A 10,730-nucleotide genomic window follows, 5' to 3' on the forward strand; every position below is an offset into this window, starting at 1 on the left:
CCCCAATCCCCTCCGCCGCCGCCTCCTCCCCTCGCCGCCACCAGCGCAAAGCGTCGCTCGTCGGCATGGCGGATTACGCCCCTCCCCCGGAGGACCAGGCGTTGGAGCTGGGCCCGAGGGAGCCCTTCTACGCCGCGCTCTACCTCGCGCTCGCTCTGCCCGTAGGCCTCGTCGCCTGGGTTCCCGCCAAGGCCCGCGCCGTCGCCAGGTGGCTATCCGGGGGCCGGCTCCCTGCTCCGGTGGCGGACGGAGCCGATCCGATCCGGGGGGATCCTCCCCGCCGCAATCCGAGCCTCCTCGAGCTCGACCTCGCCCAAGTGGCCGCGGCGGCCGCCGCCCTCTGCGTCGCCATCGTCGCCGGGATCCACCTGATCCCCTCTCTCGTGCAGCGCCGAGCGGACTCGTCGGACTCCGACTCGAGCGGCGGCGACGAGGAGGAGAGCGGACACCACAGCGACCGGCACGTCTGGTACCCACCCATACAGTCGTTGGAAACAGGGGATCGCCGTCTCTTCTTCCCCGGCTTGACTGCCTCGGCCCGACAGCTTCCCGACGCTCGGCAAGGCGACGACCAGCTGCACAGGTATATACTACATCCTTCCTTTGATTTGATTCCGCACGCACTCATCAGTCAATAGGATAGGTCGACTTAGTCCAGTCATTATTCCCGCTGTGTATGCAATTTCGCGGTTGTGCATGCTTTTTCTGTGTGCAGGGAGCTAGCTAGATGTTCATATATAGCCAATTAAAATCAATTGATTGGTACACACACGAATTGCAATCTCTTCAACTACTGAAATGCTTATTTCCTGATGTGGGAACAGTTACACTTGCCCAACTTCATTTACATATCCGTCTTCCAAATGTGGATGTTCGAACCAGGGTAAACTGCCATCCCAGCTTGCGCATGCTTAGGGGACACCGCAGACCGCAGGATGTGCATCCATGGGCTTATTTCAGTTAACCCCCGCCCTAGCCATCCTGCTTTCTGCTCTCAAAACTATTCAAACTGAACAAATGTTTAAATGCCTTCATTTCCTGTCAATGCTTTGGTTGTGCGACCATGCCGTTCCTAGTTGCCTAATGTATCTTCTCTTATAAGGTGGTTGTCTACTGCTCCTCTTTAAGGGTACAGTTCTACTCCCTCCGTTCCAAAATAGATGACTCAACTTTATACTAACTTTAGTATAAAGTTGGGTCATCTATTTTAGAACGGAGGGAGCAGCTGTTTGTCTCTTGCTGTTGTGCTCAATCTTTGTCTTCTTGCTTAATGCAAATATGGGCAGCCCTCCTTCATGTTCTCTACAAACAAAAAATTCTTGCTCGATGCTGAGACTGGAAATATGACCTTCTCACTCTCATCACACTTCACAAGTTACCCTTGTACATAACACAGAGCTTTTGCTTGTTATTCCCTACACAAAGTTCTCAGGCTACCAGTGTACCTACGCCGAGTTTTGCTTGTTATTCCATACACAAAGTTCACTTCGTATAGTAACATGCATTTCTCAATGGTAAACTGCGTAGCAAATCTTTCCTAAAGGAAAACTACCTAGTGAATCCCTTGTCTGATGCAATCAACCAAGTTTTTTTTGCCGACAATCTTATCTTGCGTACACCAGCTATTTTTGTTTCAACTGGCTCGGAGGTTTTGACTCGCTGCTATGATGGCGCACACATAATATCACTTGGAAGATCTGTACAAGACATATTTGAGGATATATTTTTTTGGCTTATTGTGCCCCGTTCTGACGTTCTCCTACCACCATACTGAGTTTCTAGCTAGCCCACTATTGATTTCTACTTCCATAGGGCAATGCCATTTTTTTGCACAATTTTTAGTCCACAGTGAATAGTACTGTAGGTTGTTTAAATTAGTGTATGTGCTCCACGATCTTTACATTGGCTTCGTAGGAAGTCAAAATTAGTAGGTACGTAAAGAAGAATATGTAAGAATCATTGTTAGTTCAAGCCTTTCAGTAGGCGATAATACTTTCATTCTCAACACCAGTCATACTAAATAAAGAAAAAGGGAAGGATACATATAATCACACTGATGCATTGCAAACAAGACAACCACGAGTTATCAGTGTCAGGTTATCCAAGCCACATGTCACTAAAAAGCGTGGCAGTTGTCCAAATTGAGCCATTTCAAACCAAAAGGCAGAGTTGTAACTATTTACGCAAGGTCCTGCTTTAAGCCAGGAACATTATGAAAACATATGTATTTCATATCCAGAGCACCTGAAGCTAATCAATCCTGTTAAGTTTTTCTTTACATTATGAGGTTTCTTCTTGGGATATACTCCCTCCGTCCCATAATATAAGAGCGTTTTTAACACTACACTAGTGTAAAAAACACTCTTATATTATGGGACGGAGGGAGTATCATGCAATGTGTAGTTGAGTTGATGTTCTTGGTGAGGACAATAGTGTTCCCGATGCTTTATGATTTGTAAAAACTTCCAGAAACCTTGTACGTATGCATTTTGTAGTACATACATTCTGAATCTTTTCCATATTGCAGACTGTCAGATGTAGAGAACCCGTTGATCCTCACGCCAAGCACAGAACGGTTTTCAGGTCCATGTGAGTTGTCCAATGAAACAACAAGGACTTGGGTCATGAGGCTCAAAATTACTACCAAACTTGTTTGTTTATGTAAGCGGCAATTACATCAGCAGAATCAGGAATTGGCTGAAGAATGCTTTGCAGTGGTAGCCAAGCAATCTGTAGAGCAGATCCTAGAGGTTGCATGTTCATTCAGTGATGCAAGTTGGTCTGATGCCCACATTTCGCAACAACTGACTGTTTTTGACGCACTTGTTGATGTCCTATTCAATATACAAGGCCTGCATTTCAGCGGATCTGGTGAGGTTGCTGATATTATTAATAAGATGGTGAATGCTTTCAAAGGAGTAATTCAGAGGACTACAAACAGCATCCGTAGCAACAAAGAATCTATTATTCATCCAGCAACTTTTATTCTCATACAAGTCCTGGAATTTTTCAAACGTAACAGAGATATGATCCAGCCAATACTTGAAACCGGAGGTTACAACACTGGCCCATGCTCTGACATGTTAGATTGTTTGGTATCTAAGCTCAAGTGCGCAGAAAAAAGTTTCCAAAAAAAGGGGCAAAGGTGCATATTCTTCTTGAATAACATAAATTATGTTTTGCAAAAGAATTGCCATTCAGGATTACTCCCTCCCGATGTAGAGAGTAATTTAGTTTCACTGATTGACCAGTACATCATGAGCTACCTTGAGGAATATTGGGTTCCACTCCTGAGATATTTGGATGGGGATTCTCTGAGGAAGCCACGGCGTTTGTCCTTGGATAAATTTACCGGAGAGTTCCTTATTATCTGTGATAGCCAGATGACTCGGAAGGTTCAGACTGTGCTCAAGGGGAGACTGCGTCAAGAGATAGTGGATTTGATTGTTCCAAAATATGTGAACTTCTTGAGAGCACTAGAGGAAAATCCAAGATCTTGGTTCGACAGGATCAGCCGAGAGAAACCGATGTATACTGTGGCGGAACTGGAGCAGGTGATCAGAGGATTATTTGAAAGATAGCAGGAAGCTAGCAGGGATGGTAGGGCTCCAAACCTGTACATGGTCGGTGCAATTATCGTGTACATAAGAGAGCATTTTTATTTGTTGATCCGGACGTGATGCCAAAGGGGTCCATGTATGTAGTATTTTCAGGTGATGAGCATGCTTCCTGTATTAGTAAGATTCAGACTACGATGCTTGGTGCGGCGTATAGTTTCTTTTAGTTACGTGTATGTACTGCTATAGAGAAGCCTAGAGTTCTGTTTGTTCCATGTATAGTTGTAACACTTCAGAAATATATGCACCTTTTGCTGCGCCTGTGCCCATGGGGCGATATATGGTTCAGTCTTTGTCCTCATGCTACCTTGTGTTCCATGTATGGTTGTAACTAGAGAAATATATGTGCGCTTTGCTGCGCCATCGAAGGTATTTAATTCGGTCATTGTTTCTCTTGCTACCTTGTGTTCCATTCAGTTTTAATATTGGCAAAACTGTGGGTGGTGTTGGCCTGAAGCTCACTCGCAATTGCCGTCTATAGACCCTCGCACCACCATGAGCACAGTACATAGCTCCATCTGCCTGAGACTGTCAAGACTATCGCCTTGCTGACGAACCTGACCTGATCTGCCCTGTTTCACTCACCAGGAACATTCAAGTTTTCTGTGTTGGTTATGGGCTAATAACAAGCTACTCGCCCGTGACACTTTTAGTAAATGTCTGAATATAATCCATAGAATTTCAAGTATTTTCTGTGCTGGGCCTGAAAACTGTAGTCCACCTTTTCCTTCAATTTGCACTAAACATGATCTTGGCGTTGGCGTCCGCAATTCAACAGTAATCGGGGCTCATATTTTGGAACCAACTATTGACCCGATGCCGAGGAACCCCCAAACCGACTGAATTCATATGTATGCTCATAAGTGTTTTCTCCACTTTTGAATGGTTTGGCCATCCCCAATCAGTTATAACAATACTTGCCCCCCTAATACAAAATTTCTGGCGCCGCCACTGAATACAGAAAATAGCCCCCCTTCCTCTCCCGGTCACTCCTGCGTGCGACGCGAAGGGGAAACCCTAGCCGCCGGCCGTAGGCCCCCTCCTCATCCCCACCTCCCCTCTAGCTGTTGTCGCTCACGCTGACATGTGAAGTTCGGTCAGCCTTAGGGGTGGCGGGGCCTTTCTTCCCCTGCTAGGTGGTCGCCGACGCGGGTCGAGTAAGAAGGCGGCGGCATGGCACTGGCAGAGGGCGCGTCAGTGGGTGGCGAGGTCGGTGCTTGGCGGCGTCATGTTGGGCTATGTACTATCCCGCATGAGTGCACTTGGAGTGGTGGCGGCGACCACTGTCGTGGAGCGCATCGACCCCCTTTGGCGGGTGGCTGATGCGGATGCGGGGAGCGCCGCTCCTGGCGGATCTGCGGCCGCGTGGCTGGCACCCGGGGCTTCCCCGTTTGCCCTTGGAGCGGATCTGTCGATGATGGCTCCTCTCGTGTGCTTCTTCCTTCCTCGTCGGTCGGCATTGCCGGCGTCGCTGTTGGCCAGATCTGCCGGTTGGTGGGGCTAGAGGGTCTGATAAGGCGAGATTATGGGAAACCTTTGGCTGGTCGCTGCGGCCACGATGCTGGCGAAGCTCCAGTGTCGCCCCCCTTCTTGAAGGTGGATTCACAATCCCTCCCTCGGCCTCCCCTCTCCGTCCTGTGTGAAAACCCCAAATCTCTGGATTGAGTGGTGATGGCGCTCCGACGTTGTTTTTCTTCTTGAAGACACAACCTTGGGACAGTGGGGTGGTGGTCGACGCTTCGGCGCGGGAGGTGGTCTGCTGGATATCTTAAGTGGTGTTCATGTTTGGCTGTTTGAGGTTGAAGTTGGGCCTGCGAGCGGTTTTGGCGATGTTGGGGTGTGCCACTGCGTGGGGCGGTGGTTGTGCTTGTCGTCGTCTCCTCGGCAACTAGTTGGTTTTGGTCATGCGAGGTCAGGGGTGAGCGACTCTGCCCGTCGATGGTGTAGTGTCCTCCGAGCCAGGACTAGAGGCGGGGAACCTCGTCGAAGGTAGAGAAGGATGGCGGACCAGCAATGGCTTGCCTTAAGGGAGATAACTGAGCGTGACAATCTTCCTACAACAGGCTATTACCTCGGCTTAGTCGCGTCGTGTGCTCCGAGGGCCTCGATGATCAAGCTTATGTTTGGTGCATCCGATGCTTGTTAGAGGCTCTTTTGGTGCATCCATTTATGGCTTTTTTTAATCCCGATAAATTCCGAAAATTCGGATTTTAAGCATTTCACCCCGAATGTTTTTTCATGGCAACTTTGTCCTAGTTTGCTTTTTCGGCAGAAAATTGCCATGTTTGCCGACCTTGCGTGAACTAAAGTTGCCATGAAAAATGTTCGGGTTGCCATATTTGAAATTCGAACGTATGGGTTTCCATATTTGAAATTCGAACGTTCGGGATTTATCATTTCTATTTTGTTTAATATTTTGTTGTTTTGGCATATTGAACTTGTGGAGGCTCGACAAGGCAACGACCTGCACAGCACAGGTATATCCTTCCTTCCTTTGATCTGATTCCACACGCACTCATCAATAGTCGAGTCCTTCTTCTTCCTTCCTGCGGTGCTGTGTGTTCGATCTTGTCGATGTACTAAAGTAGGGGTACCTTAGTATCCCGAACTTGTGCACGGGCAGTCGCAGCGCCCCGCGGCAAGGCTTGCCGGGTGCCCGCCAAGGTCTTCCGTGTTTCCTTTTGAGCCATTCAAGAACAAAGTGTCCAAGCCAAGAAGACAAGGCCCCGGCAAGAGGAGCTTGCCGGGAAGGACAAAGCCCCGGCAAGAGGAGCTTGCCGGGAAGGCCAACCAAAGCATTTTCAAGGAACTTGTCGTGACGCGCCGCGCGTCCCGACAAGACCCGGCGAGCGACAAGCTTCCGGGCGCGGCAAGACAACGACCGCGGCAAAGCGCTTGCCGCGGCGAAGCCACCACTCTGTGCCTACGCTCCAGCGCATCCGTCGACGTGTCGCCACAGGATCATTTCAGGCGCACGTGGCGAGAGGCTGTGTAGCCAAGCGGTGCGAGGTGGCGAGCGAAGATGACGAGATGGCCATCGTGGCAAGCGGTGGCGCCCCTAACGGTCGCTTTTCTGCACTGTTTGGGCGACGTGGACGGGCATTAAATGCTCTTGTCCCCTGCCGTCAGAGTTAGGTAGGATCCACTGTAGAAGCAGTTGTACCAACCACTCTTTTTACATTTGTACCCTTGCCTGCGTTGTCACCTGTCGGTGACCCCTTTAGCGTATAAAAGGAGGCCCATGCGCAACGTAGAAGGGGTTCGACTCATTCGAAACCAGAACACTCCCACGCTCTCGAGCAAGAACATAATACAATCACAAAGCAGCAGTAGGAGTATTATCTCTCCGAAGAGCTCCGAAGCCAGGTAAAAATCGCTCGTGTGCCTCGCCTCGATCCGCTCTTCGTACGATCTCCGCTCCCTGCCGGACCGAAAGGGGCCCTGCCCCATAGGTGTTCGTTTCCCACGACAGATCCGATTCCCTACGCACTCATCGTGATCGTGTGCTTTGTTTTGTTGTACGACTGCACTGCTCAACTTTCGGCTAGTCAGTTATTTTTCTCTGCCTTTTCCTTCTCTTTTCCCCGTAAAACAGGGGTCCTTCTCTCTTTGCCTTTCTGTTTGCGCTTTGGTGGTCGTGCTTCTGTGTGGTGTTTTCCTGTGCCCAAGACAAGCTAGATATTCTTAACCGATTACAGTCAATTGATTGGTACACACACACACGAATCACAATCTGTTCAACTACCGAAATGCTTGTTTCCTAGCGTGGAACTGCATTTACACCTGTCCAAATGTGGATGCTCAAACCAGGATAAACTGCCAGTCCAGCTTGTGCACGCTTAGGGGACACAGCAGAGCAGGATGTGCATCCAGGGCCTTATTTTCAATTGATCCCCGCCCTAACCATCCTGCTTTGTGCTCTCGTCAAAACTATTCAAAGTAAACTAATGTTTACATGCATTCATTTCATGCCAATGCTTATCAAAGATAGCGAAAGCAGAATGACCCAGGACATCATCTTTGCCATCTCCCTAGAAGGGATGCTGTGGAGGGTGTGTGGAGCCATGGAGTACGGTAGATAGAATGCTTGGTTGTGTGACCATGCCGTGCCTAGTTGCCTGATGTATAGTTTCTTATAGGGTATAGTTCTAGCTGTTTGTCTCTTGCTGTTGTGCTTTGTCTTCTTGCTTAATGCAAATATTGGCAGCCCTCCTGCGTGTTCTCTACAAACAAAAATTTCTTGCTCGGTGCTGCGACTGCAATATGACCTTCTCACTCTCATCACGGTTCACAAGTTATCCCTGTACCTAACACAAAGCTTTTGCCTGTTATTCCGTAAACAAAGTTCACGGTTTACCTGTGTACCAAACATAGAGCTTTTCACTTCGTATAGAAACATGCATTTCTTAATGGTAAACTGCCTAGCAAATCTTTCCTAAAGGAAAACTACCTAGTGAATTCCCTGTCTGATGCAAGCAACCATGTTTTGTTTGCTGACAATCTTATCTTCTGTACACCAGCTATTGTTGTTCAACTGGTTCGGAGGTTTCCACTTGGTTCCTGAACCAAACACACCCTAGATAATGTCCTGCGCCATAATTTTTTTGTTCACAGTGAATAGTCCTGTAGGTTGTTCCTTTCTTTGCCATCCTGTAGGTTGTTCAATCGCGAAAGGAGAATTGCGCTATGTTTGCCATCCTCAAGAAAGAAGAATACGTAGCGAATCAATGTTAGTTCAAGCCTTTCAGTAGGCAATAATACTTTCATTCTCAACAGCAGTCATATAGTACTCCCTCCGTCCCGAAAAACATGTCGCACGCGCAGTACAGTGATGTTTTTACGGAAAAGCCCTTGAACTTCTAAAGCTCAGACAAATTAGTCCTCATCTCGTTCTTCCTCCTCCGTCCGTCGCCCGCGCGGCGCCATGGCCAGCCGCCCGTTGCCCGAGCAGGTCCTGCTCTGCCGACGAGCCCGCCCAGGAGGCCGCCCACAACAGGCCCTGCGCCGCCGACGAGCCCGCCCAGGAGGACCTCCGCTGCCCACCCACGAGCAGGGCCTCCGCCACCCACCGCCGTTGCGCTGGTCCACTTTGCCCCCGATTCCGCCGTCCACCGCCGCCACGCTGGTCCAATTTGCCCCCAATTCTGCCGCCCACCGCCGCAGCGCTGGTCCACTTCGCCCCCGATTCGGCCGCCGTGCTGGTCCACTTCGGCCGCCGGCTACTGGTGGTGGTGGTTGTGGTCGACGGCCACTAACCCGCCCAGGAACAGGATCTTAGTAAGATTGTGATCTCTTCGTACTGCTGTAAACAAAGATTGTAAGAAGATATTAGTAAGATTGAGATCTTACTAACTATTGTTGCATGAGTATTACTAAGATCTTACTGATTGTTGTTGAGCATTCTGTACAACAACAACAACATTGATTTCAAATTCATTTACTGAATTTAAATGACGGGACTAACAGAATTTGCTCATGATCAGAAACTGCTGAAAATGCAGTGCCTACACCATTCTATACCAACCACACCACAATTCAGAGAAAAATGAAGCACCGAGCTACTCCCGACACACCAAAATTTACACAGGATCCACCACATTTTGGAGTAATTTGCAGTAAGGAATTGACAGCACTAAACATCTTGGAATTGACCTGCGAAGAGGATGCCGCCGCTGCCGTCGAGCTTGCAAGGGGGAGCCTTTGCTCTTGTCGTCTGGCTCGTCGCAAGGAGGAGTACATAGTTTCAGACAATACGTATACCTGCGACTGGAAACGCTGCTGGACCCCATGGAAGAGCTGCTCCTCTGATGGAGTACCTGAAAACACCCAGTTGTGTAAAGCCCAGTTCTGTACCTGAAAATTCAGATTGTGAAGAATTTCCAATCAAAGTCCATACGAAATTCCAATCAAAGTACTCCAACTTAAATGATTCTGAATAAAACAAGGTTCAGAACTAACAAGGTTCAGAAATGTTGCCTCCAACTTAAATTCAGAATTCTACTCCTTACAGCACACCAGCGACAGATCTTGACACACCGGCACACCCATCTCCTCAAGCTCCTGCACGCACATAATCGATCACTTCCCCCAATCACTACGGCATACCGCATACAAGGAGTCATACTCAGCTCGATTTGGTACCTTCTAGAGCGACTCACCGGCGGAGCACGCCTGCTCGACGCCCTGCTTGGCGTCGGTCTGAGATTGTCAAGAGTATCGCCTTGCTGACAAACCTCACCTGATCTGCCCTGTTTTACACACCAACAACATTCAAGTTTTCTGTGGTGGTTATTGGCTAATACAGTAACAAGCTGCTTGCTCATGACAGTCTTAGTAAATGGCAAAATAGAATCCATAAAACTTCAAGTATTTTCTGTGCTAGGCCACTAGTAGAAAATGGAGCTTTAGTGCCGGTTCGTAAGGGCCTTTAGTGCCGGTTCCATAACCGGCACTAAAGGGTGGGCACTAAAGCCCCCCCCCCCCCTTAGTACCGGTTCGGCACGAACCGGCGCTATTTTTTTTAGAATTTTTTTTTTGAAAATTTTGGAAAAAAAATTGATTTTTTTTTATTTTTAATTTTTCTGAATTATTTGATGATTTAGTCTCTAATCACCTCTCTTAACTACTCAAGTGTGGATCACTCATTCCAAATCATCTAACTTCCCGACCGGTCACCCATCCCTCTCACTACTCTAGCCCGAGCACGCTTAACTTTTGGGTTCTATTCTCCTTTGTTTCCGAGTCTGTACTTGTTGTTTTCCTGACAATAGTAAGATGTTAATCCTATTAACCCTCAGGAGTTTAGCTTGAGCATGAAGTCACACATTTCACTGTTTGAGTTTGAAACTATTATTCTAAAAAACAGTAATTATTTAGTAACGCTAATATTTCTTGAATAAATTTGACCATAGTTTGACCAGATTTGACCAAAATTCAAAAAATTGAAATAATTATTTAGTAACACTAATATTCTTGAATAATTATGTAGTAACATTAATACTTCTTGAATAAGTAGTTTGATCAAATTTAACCAAATTTTTTAAAAAAACTGAAATTATTTGACCATATCATTTTTTCCTTTTGAAATTTGAGGATTCTAAATAATTCCAAATA

General features: G+C 47.7%; 1 protein-coding gene and 1 long non-coding RNA gene across 3 annotated transcripts; one reads left to right on the forward strand and one right to left on the reverse strand.

Annotated features, from left to right (window-relative positions):
• Positions 1-24: 24 nt before the first annotated feature.
• LOC119361827 lies at positions 25-3,948 on the forward strand. 2 transcript variants are annotated; one of them, XM_037626971.1, is made up of 3 exons: positions 25-583; positions 2,528-3,145; positions 3,252-3,948. In XM_037626971.1, exons 1-3 carry the CDS (start codon positions 66-68, stop codon positions 3,259-3,261), a joined length of 1,146 nt encoding a protein of 381 aa, XP_037482868.1. In that variant the 5' UTR covers positions 25-65; the 3' UTR covers positions 3,262-3,948. The 2 variants fall into 2 exon arrangements, with proteins under 2 accessions (XP_037482868.1, XP_037482867.1); XM_037626970.1 differs by having other exon boundaries at positions 2,528-3,948.
• Positions 3,949-9,285: 5,337 nt separating this feature from the next.
• Positions 9,286-9,814, reverse strand: LOC119366868. Its single transcript, XR_005176126.1, has 3 exons — positions 9,759-9,814; positions 9,576-9,677; positions 9,286-9,470 (listed from the first exon to the last, which is right to left on the reverse strand). It is a non-coding gene; the product is annotated as an uncharacterized LOC119366868 (long non-coding RNA).
• Positions 9,815-10,730: the final 916 nt, after the last annotated feature.

Source organism: Triticum dicoccoides, chromosome 2B, assembly GCF_002162155.2.
Source record: "Triticum dicoccoides isolate Atlit2015 ecotype Zavitan chromosome 2B, WEW_v2.0, whole genome shotgun sequence".
NCBI lineage: Eukaryota > Viridiplantae > Streptophyta > Magnoliopsida > Poales > Poaceae > Triticum > Triticum dicoccoides.

What these genes read in the sequence shown, in the direction of transcription:
- LOC119361827 (XM_037626970.1), top strand. Translation starts at nt 66, where the DNA reads ATGGCGGATTACGCCCCTCCCCCGGAGGACCAGGCGTTGGAGCTGGGC. An exon ending in GGCGACGACCAGCTGCACAG is followed by an intron (nt 584 to 2,527) that starts GTATATACTACA and finishes TCCATATTGCAG; the next exon opens with ACTGTCAGATGTAGAGAACC.